Genomic DNA, 18,301 nt, shown 5'->3' on the forward strand with positions numbered 1-18,301 from the left:
AGGCATTCAAATCACGTGATCACATTCTGATTCTGCAACTGATATGACATCTGCAACAACTTTTTCCTCCTATTTAGCAAAATTCCCACTCACTTTTTCTATCCATTCAGAACAAATCAGCGAATAGACAAATTTCCTTGATACCTGCTCATCACTTTAGAAGACTTTGAAATTTTGAAAGGACAAATACGCTTTGAGCATTCAACTGAGAAGAGTAATCAAATTTGAACTCTATCACAATGGAACAGGAAGAACCAGCAGAACTAAGAGGTCTCAAGTACCCAGCCAAAAAACATGCATTGAAAGTTAAAGAACATTTCATTTCGAAGAAAGGGCAACTATTGGAAAACAAATCTGCCTTTTTTATTGCCGGTGAGACCTTGAAATTGTATGCGTACTGTGATGAGACATATCCTTTGCGCCAGAATAGATACTTCCACTATCTTTCAGGAGTTGATCAAATCCCAGGCTGTTACATTCTCTACACCCTTGCTGATGATAAGCTCATTTTATATCTTCCAGAGATTGATTGGGACGATGTGATGTGGAGCGGAATGCCAAAGAGCTTGAAGGATGCGGCACAGCAATATGATGTTGATGAAGTTAGATATGAAGCAGAGATTAACAAGAAGCTTTCTGACTTATCACATTCCGGAGTTACCATATATACTACAGATACGAAGAATTATGCGGACAAGCCATTTGCCAAGCTTGTCAAGACTGCTGACAAGGATTTCTTTTACGCACTTGATGAGGCCCGTTTAATCAAGGACTCTTATGAAATTGCATTGATGAAGTACGCTAACAAGATTACCGCTAACTCGCATATTGCTGTTATGTCGGCACAGCCAATTGAGACAAACGAGACACATATGCATGCCGAGTTTATCTATCACTCCATCAGACAGGGATCAAAAGTCCAGAGTTATGATCCGATTTGCTGTTCAGGTCCAAGCTGTGGTACTTTGCATTACGTGAAAAATGATGAGTCGATGAAAAATAAATGCAGCACATTGATTGATGCAGGTGCAGACTGGAGATGTTATGCTTCGGATGTCACTAGATGCTTCCCAATTACTGGTGAATGGACAAAAGAACATTTAGAGATCTATAAGACAGTTCAGGATATGCAGATACAAGTCTTGAACGGAATCAGACCAGGTGTGGCTTGGGAGTCGTTACATTGCTTGGCTCATGAAGTTATGATTAAACATTTTCTTGACCTTGGAATCTTCAAGAATGGAACTGCAAAGGAAATATACGATAGCAGAGTCTCAGTTTGGTTTTTCCCACACGGGTTGGGCCATTTGATTGGCTTAGACACCCATGATGTTGGTGGATATCCAAACTACGATGACCCGGATATCATGTTAAGGTGGCTTCGTTTAAGGAGAAAGCTTTTACCGGGTATGGTTGTGTCAGATGAACCAGGTGTTTACTTCAATAAATACCTTATAGAAAAGGCTTACAAGGACCCAAAACAGTCGAAATACATTGATAAGGATGTTCTTCAGAAATACCTGAATGTTGGTGGTGTTAGAATTGAAGATGATATTCTTGTCACCGAGGATGGTCATGAGAATCTCACTGTTGTTACTAGCGATCCAGATGAGATTTCGAAGATTGTTAAGAAGGGCATCGCAAAGGGTAGACAAGGATTCCACGTTGTTGCTTAAATGGTACACACAATGGGATCACATAACTTTTTTGATGAAAGGTATTTTAAAGACTTACCGTAAAATTGACATTTTATTAATTAGCTAAAATATATTTGGATTGCTTACAGTTATTTGAGACGTTCAACAGTATTACACACCACATCTGAATACACTCATTCTTTGGTGTCTGAACTGTATACTTTCTTTCCTTTCCAATATCGTAAGAGCCTTTTCTAAGGCAGCCTGTGTATAACGTCCTCTATCGACAAACTGCCTTCTTAATGTACTGTAGGAGGTAGACCATCCAATAGGAAGCCTACGCTTGATCTCAGCCTCAATTCTGGTAATTTGTCCAGTGAGCTGTGCACTGTCAGCATTTTCACTATTTATTGCCTGCATCGTGGAAGCATTGAACAGTCTAATGGCCTCTTCCACATGACGCTCTGCAGCAACGGGAGAAAGTTCCATCTTGGCAAGAGATTCAGCTATACGTACAATAGCCTCTAGCTGACGAACGGTGATCGGAATAGACGATCTTTCGGAAGAATATGACTCTTTCTGTTTCACCTCCTTTCTTATACTTACAAAGTGGGAAGAAAGCATCTCAGCAGCTTCCATAGAAAGTCTAGGGGCGCATTTAGCACGGCAGTATTGTATGTATCTTTTCATCTTTTCGATCGGAATTTCACCCTCAGACTGTTCTTCGGCTGAACCTCCATTTGCATGCACATTCATAACGTGTTTTGCAATTGCTATATCCCTTTGTGTGTTATGCTCATCCTTAACGATGAAAATCATATCGAAACGCGACAAGATGGTGGTTTGGAAATCGATATTTTCACCCGCGGATCTGGAATCATCGTACCTTCCAAACACCGGGTTTGCAGCAGCTAACACTGACGTCCGGGAATTCAAAACTGTGGTAATTCCGGCCTTTGCAATGGATATGGTTTGTTGCTCCATAGCCTCATGAATGGCCACTCGGTCTTCTTCTCTCATTTTATCAAACTCATCAATACAAACAACACCACCATCAGCAAGGACCATAGCACCTCCTTCGAGGTAAAAATCACCAGTTGCTTGGTCCCTCTGAACGGAGGCAGTCAAACCAGCAGCAGAAGATCCTTTACCTGAAGTGTAAATAGCTATAGGAGACACCTTTTCAACAAATTTTAAAAGCTGGGATTTGGCGGTACCTGGATCACCAAGCAGAAGAACATTTATATCACCACGAAGCCGCATTCCGTCTGGAAGCACCTTCTTTGATCCTCCAAACAAAAGGCAAGTGATAGCTTTCTTCATGTCCGAATTTCCATAGATGGAAGGTGCAATGGACCTCGAAAACCTTTCATACAAATCGGGCATACGTGATAAAGTAAGAAACTCCTCCTCCTCTTCTTCAGAGAAAACGTTATTAAGACCACCACCGGTGATGAGATCCGATTCGGTCTGAATTCCCAAAACCTTCATGTATGGATTTCTGATAGCCGCATTATTTGCACTTCCACTGCTCTTAACACGTGACTGGTAGATGGAATATATTCCCACTACATCGCACCTCGTACCAGGCACAACTCTGTTGCAAAGGTATCTATCAACACTGAGCAGTATATGCCTTGGCATTTCACCAACAGGTATCATATCCGTAGTCTCCTGAAGCTTTAACACTTGCTGGTCAATAAATTTGGATTTATCATGAACAATGATATATGGTTCTGGAGGACAATCACTCTTGGCACCATTAGGCTGAGGAGGGGCCTGACACTTGTTTGGTATCTGAGGAACACCAAAACTGGATTGAATTTTCATTTTCATTGTGTGCCGACAATTTCTACACATAAGTGTAACCTCCGTAGCCTTTGAGTGCAAGGTTGATGCAGATATGATTATACCTGATATTTTAACAATCTTGGAGATGTGCTCGGCATCCAAATCTCTGATCGATATTCTATGATCGTTGGAAAGCAAAATGAGTTGACATATTGGGAAACTGGATGGTGCTTCATCACTCGAGATATATGCAATTCTTTTAGCTATTTCAGTGATTGCCTGCTCAAACAATGGAATCATTTCCGCTGGGTCATCGGTAAGCTTTTTATTAAGTTCATCGTGATAGCTAATTAAGTGCTCACTATTGACAGTCAACTTGTACTCATGAAGAAGAATATTTTCTCTTAGTTGATCACGATAGATAAAGTTATTATTGATTCTGAATTCTAAAATAAATCTTTTGAATGCCTTTATCACCTCACTAAACTGGTCCTCCGAGGGTGTTTCACCCGGGAGAACAGACGTGCTGAATGTATCACCTCTCTCAAATGACATTTTCCGGCAGTTAAGTTATTATGTTACTATGCGGTTACTTTGACTTATATGCTATCTTAGTACAGATAGTATTGAAGAAACAAAGATATTATATTAAGGTAAGAAATTTCAACTGAAACAGGTGAGGGGGAAAAATTGATGATACTTTTTTTTTAATTAAGGGAAAACACGAACTGAGCTCAAGTCGAGCCATTCTCGTTTTTGTTCTTTCCGTACGTAATAAACTTCAAAAGAGTAAAATATGCGAAAAAACTGCCTATTTCAGAAAAATTGCCTGCAGTAATAATACGCGTCAAAGACTTTTCTTGCTTTGAAATTTGGCGCAGATTTGAAAAACATTATGGTGTAAAGATGCTTACTTATCTTAGGTTTTGATTATTTTCTGCAGGGGAAACATATAAAAAGAAAAATTCAAGTAAATAAAAAAAAAAAAAAAAAAAAAAAAAAATTTACAACTTACTTTTCATGATTCCAATCGAACAACAATCTTTATAAAATAACGTTGAAAGCAAATTAAAGGTTCTAAAAGCGTCATATTATATTTGGTTGATTACTCTTAGAGGATATAAGCTTTTTTTTTTTTAGCCTTTAACTTTGATAACTAAAGAGCCAATCTAATTCAACTGTTGGATCTACTCTTAGAATAACTTAAATCAGCGAAAGAGAAAGAACAACAATAAGGATAGTGCTTGATAAAACATATCGGCGATCAAGAATGGCTGATCTAGACACTTCACAGAAGTCACGACTATCACCAAATAATAGTCTGAATCATAATGAAGAAAAAAACACCATTGATGTATCAGTAAAAGAGAAGGAAAAAAGTGAGCAAACAGAGAATTCTCAGATTACTTCCGGATTTGAAGCCAATTTGCAGAGTGAGTTAGATAAAATGGAGGCAGAGCTGCAAAATCACTCTGAAATTAAGCAAGCAAATGAGGCAGGGGGCAGAAATAAAACACCACTGGATTATTTGGAGTCAAATCTAAACTATTTGGACAAGCTGAACGATGAAGAATTAGATCGTCATCTTCAAAATATTATAGTGGGCAACACTGAAGATGTGCTGCGACACGATAACGTAGCAGAACCACACGAAAATTATGACACAGATGGTGCAGATTCAACTTCAAATGAACAAGAAGTTGTGAAACAACAAAGTGCTGGTGAAGGAAATCAGTCATCGAATAACAAGACAGATTCACCAGATAATAATACATCTGAGGTAATTAGCAATCAAAAAGAAGAAAAAGAAAACACTACATACTCGAAGAAACTTGATGATGAAGTCGTAAAAACGAAGAAAGATACAAAAAACACATCTGGCCAACCGGAAAATTCGGAAGAGAAAGCAATCAGGGAGACAGACAAAACATTTAAAACAAACGAGGAAGACAGCGAAGAGGATAAGGATGAAATTGATAAGGAGCTTGAAATGTTTCAGAGAGTCCAGGAAGAGATACAGAAGGAAAATCGTGAGGCGAATATGGAGAAGTTGACTTCAGACACATCGAAGAAACAAGCGGACGGCACTCCAACAGAGAGAGAGGAGCATATTAAGGTCGAGAAAATCAATAAATTGGAATTGCAAAAGAAATCATCCGACACTTCAGAATCACCAGGATTTACAAAGAAGGTTGATCCTCAGTCAAAGGATGAAACACTTATTTCAAAAACACCTCTGGAAAATTCCGCCGACAAAAATAGTAAGGAAAAGAGCGCTGATCACAGTTTAACTTTACATGGTGACAGTGTAAAACATATTGATACAAATGAAACTTCAATGGATAATATTGACTCACGATTAATTGATAATGATAAGGAGGTAAACGGGATTGACGAGCCTGATATTCTTGAAACAGGAAATGATTTGACAACCACATATAAAGGTGTTCCAATACCTGCTGATAGTGAACTCGCAAAAACGAGGGAGTCAAAGGTGCTAAAGGCTTATAAGGAACTATTGGAGGATAGTCAAAATGCTCCAACACCGTCGGAAATACTAAATGCCCAGATGGCAGCATTACCTTTGGCCATTACGGCGCCTGAGCATCTTTCTTTCAATGTTCAGATGCTTGTAAACACACTTCCAACACTGGATAATCTGGCAACGCAAATTTTAAGAGTTGTTGCACGGGAGTCATTTCAAAACGTTATGGAGTTGGTATCAAATAGAGAAAGCTACAGCGGAATTGCCTTCGGAAATTTGGTGGAATTATTTGAAACTACTAAAAGAGTCTACAACTCGGAGGAAAATCCTTTTTTTACGGTAGAAAATGTTACGTTTGGACTTTGGAAGTATCGTGAGCCAGCACCATCATTTTTGCATGGAAAAGAGGAGACGATTGAAGGAACGTTGAGGAAAGTTAATTTGGCAACGTTTCTTCTTGCAACGCTGGGATTAATTGATCTTGGATTTTACTTCCTCAACGAAGCATTCTTGGACGTTTTTTGCCCTCCTCAAAATCTCGATCCTGAAAAGTCCATTAGCTACTATGGCCAAAACAACTCTTTGGAACATACATTACCATCTTCGGTTACCCGCCATCGTTCAGCTCATAATCAAACAAAATTTTTAAAATCGCAAGCAATTCTTTATTTGGAATTGAAGACACAGGCATTTATCTCGGCCATCGAACTGGGCGACCGGAAAAAAGATGAAATAATTCAGGATTTGTTTCCCGATAATCTGGACGAAATCCTTTTGAAGAGAAAGGATCCAAACTTTGATTCTTCTAAGAGGAAAGTATCCAGGGATTCCACATTCTTTACACCAGCTGAATTGGACTTTTTATCAAGGTGTGAGTCCCGTAAAAAGAACTTGTTGGAGATTGAAGATGACTCGATGCTTATGCAAAAGTACGAGTGGGTCAAGTTCTTGAACGATCTGCTGAACTATGTGGCAAAGAATGTGGGCTTCCTTGTTTGGGGTCCAAAGGGCAAGTTCACTGGTCTGCTTACAAAGCGTACAGTATTGATGAAGGAACAGAGAAGCAGAGAAACAGGAAGCAGTGCTTTGAATGAGGCAAAGAGAAAACGGTTGTTAGATCAACGGGAACCGAATGAAATGACTGCTAGGATCAACGCGGTGGCAAATAAAAGGAGAAAAATCAGACAGAGACAGAACAGACCAACCACTTTCCGCCGAACGTGGACTCATGAGGAGGAGGAAGCATTAAAGGAAGGGCTTAAGCTGAAGGGAACCCACTGGACAGCAATATTGGAGCTGTTTGGACCTGGAGGCTCCATAAACGAAGCATTGAAAAATAGAACCTCCTTACAATTAAAGGACAAGGCCCGTAATTGGAAGCTTTATTGTCTTAAGAACAACATTGAGGTGCCTGATTATCTTATAAAAGCCAGTGGTGGCACAGAACACATTAAGGGTTCATCATCTTTGAATGAGCTGTCTGCTAGTGCTATTCATAGGCCGAAGATCGGTGAGCGTACGCCAAACATGCAAGCTATGAATGAAGGATTATCAAAAGGATCTAATTCTGCTTCCATGCATTCATTAACTACGGGAAACATGAAAACAGCTTCATCGTCAGAATTCAAAACTAAAACAACGATAAATGACGTTTCATCCACTTCTCAGTCTAACGATAAACTTGATACCTCAGATGACATTACTGACGAGTTTAAAAACTTGGTTGCACAGGCTTTTGATTAAACTCCAACATCTGTTGACGGAAATTCTTTGTCCAATATGTATTATTTACTATTTTTCTATTGAAATCATTTATCTTTGAGGCAACACAATTCAATTTTTTGTTGTCTTTTGGAATCTGTATAATAAAACATATATATGCATTACTATGGGTTAGAACTTAGTTTACGATATTGAAAAATAATCGAGTAAAGTGGAAATATTTTGCGAAATCGCGGATTTTCCTGTTTACGATGATTTCTAGAAACATCCGTCTGTCTACTTTTGCTACAAATTATCGATGGAGAAGGGAACAATTGAAACACACAGGAGTAAGTAATCAATATGAACTACGGGAATCAGGCTTCCAAATCGAACTTTTAGATTCCACTGCTTTTACTTTTAAAATTGGTTTATTGAACTAAACTGCCGATCCCTCATCCCCAGAAGCAAAAAAGAACATTTCAAGGCCAGATCTAATTGCCGTTCAGTGCGACTGATGCATATCGACAAATATATATATATATTTTTTTAAACTTCTTTTTCCGGTAACATCCACATGCAAGTTAGGTGTCAATCCATTTCCATTTGAAATTTTTTTTCCAGTACGCTTTTTAGAATAATCTTTCCCTACACAAATACACAAAGTTAAAAGAAGAAGATTTTAAATATAAACGGGTATTCTCAAACAACAGCAACTCATTCATCTAAAAAAAAGAGAAATATCTGGAAAGATAACAAGACTAAATGTCGACTTTAAGAACGTCGTTTTTAAAGGTTCCTCTGGGCAAGACGTGCAAAGAGGCTATACTCTTAGCACGCCACTCTTTAGCAGGTAAGCCTAGAGCTTTTGCTACAGTCTCTAAAGTTGGAAGTAAGACATTTTCTACGATACTATTCAACGGTAGACCAAATGCACGGAAGACGTATAGAAATCACAGCAATCCAACACTAAGTTGTCGTTTCTTTCATACATCTCAAGTAGCACATATTGAAGATCCGTACAAGGTGCTCAACATTAGCAAAAATGCTTCACCCTCACAAATCAAGAAGGCCTACTTCAAATTGGCAAAGAAGTATCATCCAGATATAAACAAAGCATCCGATGCCGAGGACAAGTTTCACGCTGTCCAGGAGGCTTATGACATTTTAAGCGATCCTAAAAAAAAGCAGCAGTATGATCAATTTGGGGCTGCAGGGTTTGGTTCCAACGGACAGGCATCCGGATCTGCATATAGCTCAAATCCATTCGGAGGATTTGGTGGTGCGAGAACCGGAAATCCTTTTGAAGGCTTCGGCATTAATTTGGACGATTTATTCGGGGGAATGGGTGGAAGACGTGGTAATCCATTTGCATCTAGCAACCCATTTGGCGGTAGGGCAACGCAACATGTGCAGGGCCAAGATATTGAAGTGCTAAAGACGATCACATTTAAGGAGGCTATATTTGGCACGAGTGTGTCTGTGAGATACAATGCAATGAGTAAGTGTGGATCATGTAAAGGTTCAGGAATGAAGGCAGGCCGTAGAAAATCAACTTGCCCAACATGCCATGGTACAGGTTCGCAGGTCAGAATTCTACAAGCCGGCTTCCAGATGGCATCAACATGTAAGACATGCGGTGGTACGGGTGTGGTTGTGAAAGAGGGCGACAAATGTACGGAATGCCATGGCCGTGGTGTCACAAACAATCAGAAAGAGACGGAGGTTCGCCTTCCGCAGGGTATCAAGGATGGATCAAGAATACGTGTTGCCGGGGCAGGTGACTATCCAGATATCGCATCATCAGATGGTTATGTTCTAACTAGTGGAGATTTGATCATCCGTGTGAGAGTGAGACCTGACAGGGATTTCACAAGGACAGGTAATAACTTAGTTTATCAGTGTCATATTCCAATGACTACCGCGGCTTTGGGAGGAAAAATCAAGATACCGACGTTAGATGGCCAACAAGTTGTGCTTCGTGTTCCTTCCGGTGTGGCACAGGGTAATGTGATTTCCATTCCAAACAAAGGTGTTCCATATGGAAGTGGTAGAAGAGGCGAAGAGAAGGTTGTTATCAACTTGGAGGCAATGAAACCTCTCAACTCAACACAGACGGCTTTACTAGAAGCCCTTGCCGATGCATTCGGCGACACTACGGCTAATAAAACCGATCCATCTTGGAAACCACTGGAAGATATGGGTGCGGGAAAGAAGCAAGAGAAGACTGACACAAAGATGGAGAATGAAACCGTGTCCGAAAGGCGCCTGAGTGCTTTGGAGCGCATCCAGAAGTTCCTCATGGACGCCTTTAAGAGGATTCGGGAGGAATTTGAGAAGAACAACAACGACAACAAAAAGTAATAAAGAAATAAAGTGGGTAGGCTGCCTTTGGATCTGTTGGCATCTCGTTGCTTAGTTACAGGGTGGTTGGAAAGCACCGCACTTTTTTCTACTGTACTTACATGTAAATAAATTAGTCTCCATGTACACGCACATATAGTTTATAACATGAATTTATGCGACTACGCCTTACATCCGTACATTGCAATCAGGTCGAGGACTCCCGATAATCAAATCATTATGCTCGATGATAAAAATTTTTTCCCCCAAAATGGTGGGTGTGTTTGAGAATCGGCTTCAATATTATGCCGAGTTCGAGTCTCTCTGTTTGCAAATAACTAGGCTTAATGAATAACTTTAAATTTCATCACAAATTGTTTATAGTCTGGAGGTGTAAGAGAAAAACAAATTGTATAAATCATCCCAAGTTACATAATAAAGTAGTCCGGATGAAAGAGTTAGGATGAAATTCGGTAATTACCTGTTTGTTTACTAGACAGGAAGGACCCTTGATTAAGAAGAGTTTTTTAGACGGGCAGAAAAAAATACTAGAGAGAAGTAGAGGGGAAAAAAAAAGATAGAGAAGTTCACCTTTCAATTTTTTGCCTCGCATCTTGCCAAAGAAGTTTTTGGTACAATACAGATCGAGCAGAAAGTGGATTTGAACAATATGAATACGGCAGATTGGTTCAACAAACGCGGATAGTCTACTCGAAGAAAAATATTTACAGGTAGTGTGTATTGAAAATTATTAATTTGGAAGCCAAAGTTGCGAATAAAGTGTACACATTCGCGGTTCTCTAGGAAATGGAACAAGATTTCTTATTATTCCATGCCATTTAGCAAAAAATAAATTACTAAATAAAACCAAAAGGGGTAAAAAAATTTTGGCACACCAAAATAAAATAAATATAGACTTTTTTTTTTTGCTTTGCTTCGTGATTGTTTCAACTATATCTAAAAATATAAAACATTGCACTTCTTCTATTTCTACAGTGAAGATCAATCTTGCAATATTTTTTATTTTACTTCGGATTTTCTTCTTCGACCCGTCAGTTTGATACGAAAACATTCTTTCCACCAATTCAGAGCTCAATAGGTGCCTATACAAGAATTGTCAATCTCTTAACTTCAGAACGCTCGGAGATAGATGGCACTGCCTGCTTTTCCCATTCTTTCGTTGTTCCAAACTTTCAGGGTTGTTTATCCATTCACTTTCTTGTGAACTTTCTTCGCGTTCTTTTGAGGAAGTCACATATCATCACATCAATTCTGACAATACAGTATCATCAAACCCAACTGGTTTCGATTGCGGACGTTCATTTTAAAGTTACGTGCTTTCAGATCGGGACTATCGAGAAAAAAAATAGTCGATTGTGCTAATTATTATTGTCGGACTAGGGAAAATAAATAACAGCTGAGAGAAATCCATTTTATTGCGAAACAAAGCCAGCCAATTTTTTTTTTTTGAGTATCAAAAGATTTGAACTATGGTGAATAAACATTCCTCTACACCTGGGTCGGCCCAACCACCGAATTTGGACGTTATACAAGAGTCCTTTGAGGACATAGGGTCACAAGTCAGTAGAAATTCATCTTTAAAAATTAACACTACAACTGGATCACATTCTCTTCCTCATACAAACGAATGTGTAGCCATGTCATCGCGCGATTTATCGACAGGTCGACTACGATCGACATCAATGGAGAATACTTATTGCCGTGAGAAGCTGTCATTGCCCATTGGACCAAGTCGTCCCATAAATTCTTCTAATTGTGTTAGAAGACCATTAACATCTTCACAAAGATATCGGAGCAAACTTCATAAACAGAAAAAGCTTGATGATATAGAAAAGGAGGTTGCAAGATCTCCTTCAGAATTGTTAAGCACCTTAGACTCTCTATCGGATGATGAATTACCGGACGATTTAATCGTTTTTGACGTCCCATTTTCGAAGCCTTTACAATCACTGTGCGATCATCGTGCTTCCTACCAAACATCCCGCCTGGCACAATTTAGGGTAGTTCCGAAGAAGAGACCAATTTTTCCTGCAAATCAGCTGCAAAAGACTGCTCACTCTCAAAATGTTAAGTTTGGTTTGAGCCGCAAGAAAGTAATTCCTCCTCAAACTCCGAAGACCGCAATTGTCCATTCTGTGAATCCACAAGAGCCACATTTTTCTCGCTTACCACCTGCAGGTATACTTCAACGCCCGTATTCTAATATCAGTACGGGGAGTAATTACTCGACTGGATCGGTAAGAAGCTCTCCTGCAACTAGAGCATCATCAATCTTTTCGGTCGTCTCAGACATGTCGGAGTTAAGCCTAATGGATGACGAAGAATCGAGCTCGATGTCTTTTGAGGGTAAACTATTAAATAGAAACAAGGATCCTCACCTTGATGAGTCCTTACAAAGAATATCAATGCTTAAAAGCTTGTCACGTTTATCATTGAGTGATTCATCTTTGGAATCCGTTTCAGATAAAAACAACAAGAAAGTGCACCCAAGCAAAGAAAAGTATGATTGCCTATCTGTCACGAGGCAGCTCAATCTGCCACCTAAAGACCATGCCGAATTGGCCAAACATCAACAGGATTATGAGAATCTCATGCAAACACAAATTAACAAAGAAAAAGAGAAGATGAAAAAGTATTACGAGAAGCAGGAAACATTGAAGCACAGAAATGACTATGATTATAAGATATGGAAGATGATATGCGAGAAGTACGATTTTCTTATATGCCTTCCATCGACCAGGGAGCTCTGGTGGAGGGGCATACCTCGGAAGCAAGGTTTGCGTGCCAGCATTTGGAGACGTCAACTTGTAGGAAAAAAGATCAAAATTGATCTCACCAAGTTCTTGAAGGAAGCGCATATAATTATAGATAAGGCATGCGACTACAAAACCACTACTAGCCAGTTGGGACAGAAGAAATTTGAAAAGGAAAATGCCGATAGAATGCATGAAATACGGCATGTTGAGGATTATTCAAAGCAAATTCAAAAATGCTTTCCTGATATGATAATGTTTCAACTTGGAAGTACGTTTGAGTCAGTACTATCTATTGCAATTGCGTTCGACATTGCCAAAACCAAAGAAATTTATCGGTTGCAGCTTTCGGTAATTGAGACGAACCGTATACTGCGACTCATATGCCTGCTCTTGAAAAACTTGGAGTCCGAAGAGTTGGCATTTCATTCTTTGATTGACATTCTTTTGAAGAAGTTGCCACATACACTTTTGACAATGGCGGATATTCCAAAGAGTTTGAAAATGGAACTTGAAGAGGAGAGCAATATTAGATCTGAAGAGATGACGTACTTGAAAGATATTAAGGACCAGTTTGATAGATTTCTTTTGACTACATCTCCAAACATCTACAATCATTTTGTACAGCATGACATGAATACACTCATTATTTTGCAAAGCACCATAGCCACTATGTTTACTAATTTATTGAACATGGAAGTGCTTGAGCGTATATTTGATATTTATATTTTTGAGGGCGATTCATTTTTGTTACGTTGCTTGCTTGCATTGATAAAGAAGATATCTTATAAACTTTTTGGATCTGCCGAAGAGACTTTTCATTATTTAGGAGATTCATCCCTTGACGATTTAAATAGCATTGACGGAAAGAATATCTTGACAGGTTATGAATATTTGGATGTTGGAGAAGCGGAAGATTTTATTAGAGATGTGAGAAAAATTCTAAGGAAAAACATATAGATTCTAACCTTTTTTATATTAATAATGTACATATACCATACCACAACTAACGCCAAACGCCAGCGTACAATAATCTAGCATTTTGCTGTATAGCCAGGAACAAGGAAATGTTAGAATCGGTGAAAAGTTGCTGTAAAACAAAAATAATTGGAAAAGAGCATCAAGTAACAAATGTGCCAGAGAGTACAGTATTGATCAGTTCTGACAATCCTGCACCTTTTTCAACAAAGCACTACCATCATCACCAGTCTTGACCTGCGCGATGTACATTTCCATCTTTCCATCTGAAGTCACAGTTGGTATTCTTAAAATATTTTTCTTTGATCCTATTAACGAGAATGTAAGATCCTTCAATATCAGGACATTCAGCAACACATTGCCATTACCGTCAGATCTGATTAAAATACGTGATTTCTTTGTCTTATCATTCACAAGCACTTTAAGTTCACCAACACCCACTGTCTCGTATGGCTTTTCTTTATTCTCCGGGTTAAACTTTGACAATTTTGTCCTCTTGGTGAAAATAGCCTTTTCATCCTCCTCACCCGTTTTAACATCAACTTTTTCGGTCAGCTTGACTACAGCAAAATTTCCCTTGACATTATCCTCATCTTGCTTTTTAGTATCATTGTCTGGAGAAGGATGCGATGAGTCCGCAGAGGGAGGAGTGAAGCTAAATCCAAAAGACGAGCTATTACTACCTCCAAATGGATTGGAATTAGTGCTAGCCGAATTGCTACCAAAAGAAAATCCAGTCGATGGCTTTGAAGAGTCAGCCGATGGCACAGAAAACTTGAAAGCAGAAGCTGAAGGTTTATCATTATCAGTATTAGATGATAATGAAGTACCAGCTCCAAATTTGAAACCAGAAAATCCGGAACCATTGTTAGAAGTACTACTTCCGAAGGTAAATGCAGGCTTCGCAGCAGGCTTTTCGTCCTTCTTGGGTTCTTCTTTATTTTTGTTGCTGTCCGGCTTTGCGAAACTAAAGCCAGGCGTCGTGGTTGATGCCGATGGCTTGGTTTCCCCTGCAGGTTGCTTAATTTCCGCACTCGTGAAGCTGAAAGCTGGCTTTGATTGGAGCGAAGGAGAACTAGAACCAACTTTCTCTTCCTTCTTGTCGTTATCATCTTCCTTTTTTGAATCTGGCGAAAATTTAAACACAGCATTTGGATCAGGCCTCGAAAGTTCAGGAGTGATTTTGAATGTGGGTCCCTTGGTTTTCGATTCTTTGCCATCACTTTCATCCGAATTCTTTGGAACATTTCCGAACTTGAAACCATAGTCTGCAGATGTTGGAAGTTTATTCAAGGTGAACTTTGGTCCAGATAAATCAATTTTTTTAACATCTTCGACCTTATCTGATAACACTTTCTCGTTCTTATGATCCATAGCATGGTTGATCTTCGGTTGCGCGCTTTCTGGTTCCTTTAGTTCATTGCCTTTCTTGTCGAAATCACCAAAGTTGAAGGTATTAGTCTGGTCAACTGCTATTGGCTTTATATGAACCTCCGGAATAGACGCATTTTTGACTTCTAGTTCGCCACTTTCGACCTTCTTGTAGTAATCCATGTATTTTTGTAGGATAGAAGTAAGATTAGCAACAGGGTTCACATTTATAGAATCGTTTATAGCCTTCAAGAAATTAGCATTCAACGACTTCAATTGTGTAGCCTCTGCTAAATCATTCGTTGACGAGGAATTTGAAGTTTCACTGACTTCGTTCGAAGATGCTGCATGGAATTTTGGTACTCCAAAATCCGTATGAAGTCTAGATTTAAAGTGGGCAATCTTTCTTTGAGCCATTTTCTCTCTAGATGCCATTTTTGGTTTTAATGGTATGTCATCACCACTTGAAGCTTCTGCCTCTCCAGAGTACACTTGTTCCCTAGTTAGTTGTGTTTTTGTTCTTTTTCCCATTTGTGTACGTGAGTATATGTTTACTGGTTATGTCACTTAAACTTTAAATAATTGATTAGTACTCGAAACAAATCAACAAGCCCTCCTCGCAAAAGTGCTAACACACAAGTTATAGTTTAATATCGTCAATCTAATTCTTATTAGGAAGTGAAACAAATTAATAGAATGGAAAGGGTAACGAAAAAAGGAACATTTGATTTATGACTTAGAAGACACACATTTTTCCTTCTAGATGGTGGGATGCACCACAATAGAACGTAAAAAACCAGCACAGTAGGAGGGAGGAAACAATGCAAGGATGTAATTTTGATTTGTTTCAATACAAAAAAATCATTTGGCGATATTGTTTCAAAGTGCACTACCAGGTAAGGTCAGCATATGTTACAGATTCTAGCCACCCATTGGGAAACAACAATCACACTAGATACTAGGAGTAAGATTAGCAAATTCTACTTCTGTACATTGGTATCAATTTTTTTAAAGTGCTTTCTGAAAATATTATGTGTGGTAAAATACCTTTGTATGTTCCTCATCATCAATTCAAAGGAAACACACTCACTCAAAGTAATCACGTGATCGCACAAAGGGCTTGACAAGAAATAAGGGTAAAATATTGGATGCTGACTCGCGCTATTGGAGCAACAAGGTGCACCGTATTTTATTTTAGGTCGCCACAAGATTGTACACTGAAAAAAAAAAGCTCAGGCGAGACTTTGTACGGGAAAATTTTTTGGTGAGAACCCTATATCGATTGATATACTTCAACCTCACTTTAACTTCAAGCTCGATTCTCTTTAAAGATTTCCTTTCCTTTCCCTATAAACTGAACAGCAGAAGCACATAAAGTATGTATGATAGTTGAAACGAACAGTATTGAAAGCATAAACATGGGAGAGGGGCAATATTAGCATAATCGCTTTAGGTGGAAATAACATATGAAAATATATGTTATACGTCCGTGGAGAGATATCATAACCCGCACAAAGACTGGTGAACAAACTTATCCATTGGCAATGTTGTGTGCAGGAGAGTCGTTCTTTTTGCAGTGCTTATTAAATCGCACATATGCGTGCTTGTGTATGCACGGAGAATGAACGAGGTCATAATGTAGTATTATTTCTTGACAATCCTCATTCAAATGAATATTATAGGTATCACGGGCTCTATATTGCTTTCTTTCATGCGAGTTTTGCTTTTCATGGCTTAGAGAACGATCAGAATACTAACAAAAATTTTATATTTAGAAATGCCTTTAAAAGTTCAAACCACTAAAGCCGCCAAAGCCGCAGCCGCTGCAGCCGGTTCTAAGAAGAGTAAGAAGAAGTGGAACAAGGGTAAGGTCAAGGACAGAGCTGACCACATGGTGATTTTGGACCAGGACAAATATGACAGAATTTTGAAGGATGTCCCAACTTACAAGTTCATCTCCGTTTCTGTTCTTGTTGACAGATTAAAAATCGGTGGATCTGTTGCCAGAGTTGCCTTGAGACAGATGGAGAAGGATGGTCTTATCAAATGCGTTGATAAACACTCCAAGCAGTTGATCTACACTCGTGCTACTGCTTAAAGAAAGAAGGAGATTTTTGGATTATAGTCATTAACGTGAATACGGCTCTCTTTTATACATTGAATCTGTTTGCGTTGATTGTAATTACTTTAGTTTCTGTATAGTCACTTTTGTATCTCTTTTCTTGATTCTATTAATATGACCACAATAAGTTAACATAAGTAGGTGCCGTATCGTTTTTAAACGCATGTTCAAAATTTTGGTGTTTGAGGGTTTGTGCTTTTTAATTTCCCTAGTATTTGGCATGATTAATGAAAATTCAGCTTTTAGCTTTTTTTTTGTTCGGCGCTTTACTGAAAAGTTTTTTTTGTGCTATAAAAGATGTCAATTTCCCTCTATTTTCTATCCTCTTACATACCTCATATGCGTAAAAATGTAATAGTAATATAAGACATATCATGGAAATGGAACATACCGAAATGGGGTTCATATCTGAGTTGTATGTATTTTCCTGTTTTTTGTTACTTGTCCGGTTTCTTTTGAGTATAATTTGAATGATGAATTGTGTTTACCACGTTTAATCGATCGGTGAAATCCAAATGGATTATGATCCTTAATCATTTACATGCATCACCATCTGACAATTTAAATTAGCATATAACAGATATGCGCTCACTATGGAAAATCGAGCGGTTGCTTTTTTTAGAACTGAAAACAGTTCAGTGATACTAACATACACGTTTACAAGGGCTATCTCATTATAGCCACTAGCTATTAATTTAATTGTCTTGTCACTGAACTTACATTGAAATCTGTCTTTACTTAGTCGAGTTTAGAAAATTTCAGTGGAAGTGCCTAACGTTACAATCTCTTTGATGATGAAAAACTACTTTTCCAGTTCTGCTTCTGAATAACACAGGAAGATAACAAAAGCTTACCAAAATTTTCTGACAAAGAGTACAAACGTTTGGTTAAATAAGTATATATCTGACAACATACTGTAATGGAATGTAAGAAGGACAAACAAGTACAAAAAAAAAGAGAAAAAGGACACAATTGTCATTAGCAAAAGAAAGAATGACGAGGAAAGAATTGAGCCACATGATGGTGATAATTCAAAACTAACAAAAAATCAAAAAGTAGTACATAGGCATGAAACTAAACACCACAACCCTCCAGCTGG

The 18,301-nt window shown here is 38.6% G+C and overlaps 7 protein-coding genes across 7 annotated transcripts; 5 read left to right on the forward strand and 2 right to left on the reverse strand.

Moving 5' to 3' along the window:
* Nucleotides 1-239: 239 nt before the first annotated feature.
* BRETT_003303 (uncharacterized protein) lies at nt 240-1,676 on the forward strand (the record flags this gene model as incomplete). Its single annotated transcript, XM_041281814.1, has 1 exon — nt 240-1,676. The coding sequence occupies one exon, from the start codon at nt 240-242 to the stop codon at nt 1,674-1,676; it is 1,437 nt and encodes a 478-aa protein (XP_041139605.1).
* Nucleotides 1,677-1,808: 132 nt separating this feature from the next.
* MCM5 (minichromosome maintenance protein 5) lies at nt 1,809-3,983 on the reverse strand (the record flags this gene model as incomplete). The annotated part of the gene is made up of 1 exon (XM_041281815.1): nt 1,809-3,983. The coding sequence occupies one exon, from the start codon at nt 3,981-3,983 to the stop codon at nt 1,809-1,811; it is 2,175 nt and encodes a 724-aa protein (XP_041139606.1).
* A 715-nt stretch (nt 3,984-4,698) lies between these two features.
* Nucleotides 4,699-7,656, forward strand: BRETT_003305 (uncharacterized protein; the record flags this gene model as incomplete). The annotated part of the gene is made up of 1 exon (XM_041281816.1): nt 4,699-7,656. One exon carries the CDS (start codon nt 4,699-4,701, stop codon nt 7,654-7,656), a length of 2,958 nt encoding a protein of 985 aa, XP_041139607.1.
* Nucleotides 7,657-8,379: 723 nt separating this feature from the next.
* BRETT_003306 (uncharacterized protein) lies at nt 8,380-9,978 on the forward strand (the record flags this gene model as incomplete). The annotated part of the gene is made up of 1 exon (XM_041281817.1): nt 8,380-9,978. One exon carries the CDS (start codon nt 8,380-8,382, stop codon nt 9,976-9,978), a length of 1,599 nt encoding a protein of 532 aa, XP_041139608.1.
* Nucleotides 9,979-11,447: 1,469 nt separating this feature from the next.
* On the forward strand, nt 11,448-13,691 carry BRETT_003307 (uncharacterized protein; the record flags this gene model as incomplete). Its single annotated transcript, XM_041281818.1, has 1 exon — nt 11,448-13,691. The coding sequence occupies one exon, from the start codon at nt 11,448-11,450 to the stop codon at nt 13,689-13,691; it is 2,244 nt and encodes a 747-aa protein (XP_041139609.1).
* Nucleotides 13,692-13,886: 195 nt separating this feature from the next.
* Nucleotides 13,887-15,611, reverse strand: BRETT_003308 (uncharacterized protein; the record flags this gene model as incomplete). The annotated part of the gene is made up of 1 exon (XM_041281819.1): nt 13,887-15,611. The coding sequence occupies one exon, from the start codon at nt 15,609-15,611 to the stop codon at nt 13,887-13,889; it is 1,725 nt and encodes a 574-aa protein (XP_041139610.1).
* Nucleotides 15,612-16,857: 1,246 nt separating this feature from the next.
* On the forward strand, nt 16,858-17,178 carry RPS25A (ribosomal 40S subunit protein S25A; the record flags this gene model as incomplete). Its single annotated transcript, XM_041281820.1, has 1 exon — nt 16,858-17,178. One exon carries the CDS (start codon nt 16,858-16,860, stop codon nt 17,176-17,178), a length of 321 nt encoding a protein of 106 aa, XP_041139611.1.
* Between the last annotated feature and the right edge of the window lie 1,123 nt (nt 17,179-18,301).

The sequence above is a fragment of the Brettanomyces bruxellensis genome, chromosome 9 (assembly GCF_011074885.1).
Source record: "Brettanomyces bruxellensis chromosome 9, complete sequence".
Classification (NCBI taxonomy): Eukaryota; Fungi; Ascomycota; class Pichiomycetes; order Pichiales; family Pichiaceae; genus Brettanomyces; species Brettanomyces bruxellensis.